Below are 2,940 nucleotides of genomic sequence, written 5' to 3' on the forward strand. Positions count from 1 at the left end.
CTCCCCACCCCTACTTTTTGTTGTAGAAAAGTTAAGTCCTGGTAATTTGGTAATGCATTTAGAAAACTTAAAATTTGGCTGTAAAGAAAGTTGAAATCTTTCCCCCATCCCCACCACTTACCCCCGAAAAAGGATTCTCGACTTTTGACAATTTCCTCTTTTTTTTCTTGTAAATTGTCAAAGGAGTATTCTTCTTAAGTATAGTAGCGTGGTCCCTTTTTACACCCTTGGTTTACCGGTTAAATATTAGCATACGGTATTTTGTTTCTTTTCATTGTGTACAACGAAGTATTTCTAATTTAAACATTGTGTATTTATAATAAATAATTAAACATATCAAAAAATACAAGCCTATTTTTAACACCTATCGCACTAAAAAATGCCGGAACATTTTCACCCGATCAGACTACGGTTTCTCTATTACATGAAAATGGGCGGAGACATTTAGATTAGATACTATATAAAGAAGATCTTGGTATACTATTTTTCTTTCAAAGACGAATTATATATTCACAATCAACTACAAATACAGTTTTCCATTTACAAAACTTTGGCAATAAAAGTTATAACAAGATGAACCAAACAAGTCCATGCTGATCGACATAAAACTGAGTACGTTTCAACTGAGAACTAGCACTTTTACTGGGGGCACTTACCCGTAACGACACAAGTCCACGTGGCTTGTTATGATTCTAAACAGGTCATAAAGAGGTTAATCGCATGTAAATGAAGTCAGCGAAGAGATTCAAAATCACAATACTTTTAATTAGAAAACATAGAGCACAAGGTTGTTCAACAAAGATATTTTCACTCAACCTTGACACATATAATATACACATTATATTTCAAACTCGACTCTGAACAAACCTGTGCTCGGTGTTTACGAAAGCTTTGAAGTGTGTACATGTCACTGATTTCTTTTGATATTCATGAAAATCAAAGGACCTACCTTAAAAGCGCAGCTTCGTATGCTGCCTATATCTATTGTTTGACATTTTTAGATGATGATTCAAGTAATAAAGACATTAGTTAATGATAAAATTTATTTTTTAAAAAAAAATAATAAATGTTCGAAATTTGACGAGTAACCGGGGACCACAGATAAGCCTTATTGAGAGTTGTTCTTTTTCTTCTGGCTGCCCCTTTCAAAAACGATAAGTACTACGTGCATGGACTTTATCTATTTGCCACTCTTATGTGACCCCAATCTAGTCCTATCCATCCGAAAGTATTTAAAATTCAAGAAATAGTAGATTTTTTTCCCAAGAAGGGCATTTACATGCTATATAAAAAACAATCTTTTGTCTCATGTATAATACGATTAATCTATATTTTGTTCTTTTTAGAATAGATCGCCTTCTTTGATCCAGGGCAGGATATGTGTGAATTTAAAATTAAACAGTTATTTTAGTGAACATGGTGTAAGGAACAACATTTCCTGGAGCTATGTAGACATATTAACTATAGAATAAATGCTGGTCATAATATTATATACCAGACAATACTCTGATAACAACATGATCACTCTTTTAAAAGTATACGCTTGACATCAATCTATCTGTTGTTTTCATTTTAAATTCTTTACAGACTACTTGCATATATTTTAAAAATACCTTTGGAAAAAGCAGTGGCTCACACCTTTGCGATTTATAGACTGTAAAATACACACACACACACACACACACACAGAGAGAAAGAGAGGGGACAAGGACTCTGTGTACACGGTTACGCAAGCCCACTATGGGCCAAGTCCACTGTTTCAGTAATGAAAAAGGCATATCCATCTTTTAGATTATGCTGGCAACAGTTTTCATTTGAATCTGGAATATTCGTTGTTTTTCTAAAATTTTCTAGCGTTTTCTGCGCATGCTTATATAAAAATAACACAGTGCGTGGTTATGTAAATCAATCGATAGCGTCGGTAACGTTAACTGAAGCTCACTTCATTTAAGAAAATCCAAAGAAAACAACCATGTCGCTGGTTCCTTTGAATTTTGAGAAAAATTCACTCTTCTCAAAGTTTCAGAGTGAGTTTGATAAGAGTTTTGAAGATTTCGAGAAAGAATTATTCAAGTTGAGCCCATGGGAACAGGACAAAGATCCATTTGATTTGTCTCATTTTGGGAAAAATATGCTGGAACTGGAGAATCCCATCGTAGAGGATAAAAAGGGAAGTAAGAAACTGCATCTGAAATTTGACTGCAGTCAATTCAAACCAGAGGAAGTCACTGTGAAAACTATGGATGGAAACAAATTGACAGTGCATGCTAAGCATGAGGAATCTGGCAAAGGACAAAAGGTTTATAGAGAATTTACCAGGTCTTATGTACTCCCAGAGAGCGTTGATGCGGGAAAACTGACCTCCACATTGTCCTCAGATGGTCACCTGTGTATTGAAGCACCTGTACCAAAACACGCGACCAAGGCCATAAAATCATGACATTTCTTTTTCATTTACAGTGTTGAATTTGAATCATTTCTTTTTTTGTGTTTGGATATTGTCTCATAATATTGGTAAGAAGTCTTACGAGCTCGAATTGTCCATTTTTTTTTAACTTTATACAAGAATTTATGCTTCATGAATCAATAAATTTTTTTCTAAATATTTTATTTTTTTGTCTTAACATAAAATGGCGATAAAAAATATCAGATGTCTAATGCACATGCATCTGTATTTAACTCATCTATAATGTTAATGACAAAAATTTTACCTACTTTTTTTTTTAAAATTCAATAAATCAGATCACTGGTACAAGAGGTGCATTTATTACATTTTCAACAGTAAAATACTGTGATTTATTTATTGAATAAAAGTGATATTCTCTCACAGTGTGAAAGGATACCAAAATAATATTCTCTCACAGTGTGAAAGGATATCAAAGTAAGTAAAAAATAATTTCTGGCCTGTCATAAGATAGAGATAGTACCTAAGCATCTTGA

The 2,940-nt window shown here is 33.3% G+C and overlaps 1 protein-coding gene across 1 annotated transcript; it reads left to right on the forward strand.

Moving 5' to 3' along the window:
* Positions 1-1,936: 1,936 nt before the first annotated feature.
* On the forward strand, positions 1,937-2,605 carry LOC133191248 (heat shock protein beta-1-like). The gene has a single exon (XM_061327002.1). It carries the CDS (start codon positions 1,973-1,975, stop codon positions 2,438-2,440), a length of 468 nt encoding a protein of 155 aa, XP_061182986.1. The 5' UTR covers positions 1,937-1,972; the 3' UTR covers positions 2,441-2,605.
* The last annotated feature ends 335 nt before the right edge of the window (positions 2,606-2,940 follow it).

The sequence above is a fragment of the Saccostrea echinata genome, unplaced genomic scaffold, assembly GCF_033153115.1.
Source record: "Saccostrea echinata isolate AGI-Se365-2 ecotype Australia unplaced genomic scaffold, CSIRO_AGI_Sech_v1 ptg000023l, whole genome shotgun sequence".
NCBI lineage: Eukaryota > Metazoa > Mollusca > Bivalvia > Ostreida > Ostreidae > Saccostrea > Saccostrea echinata.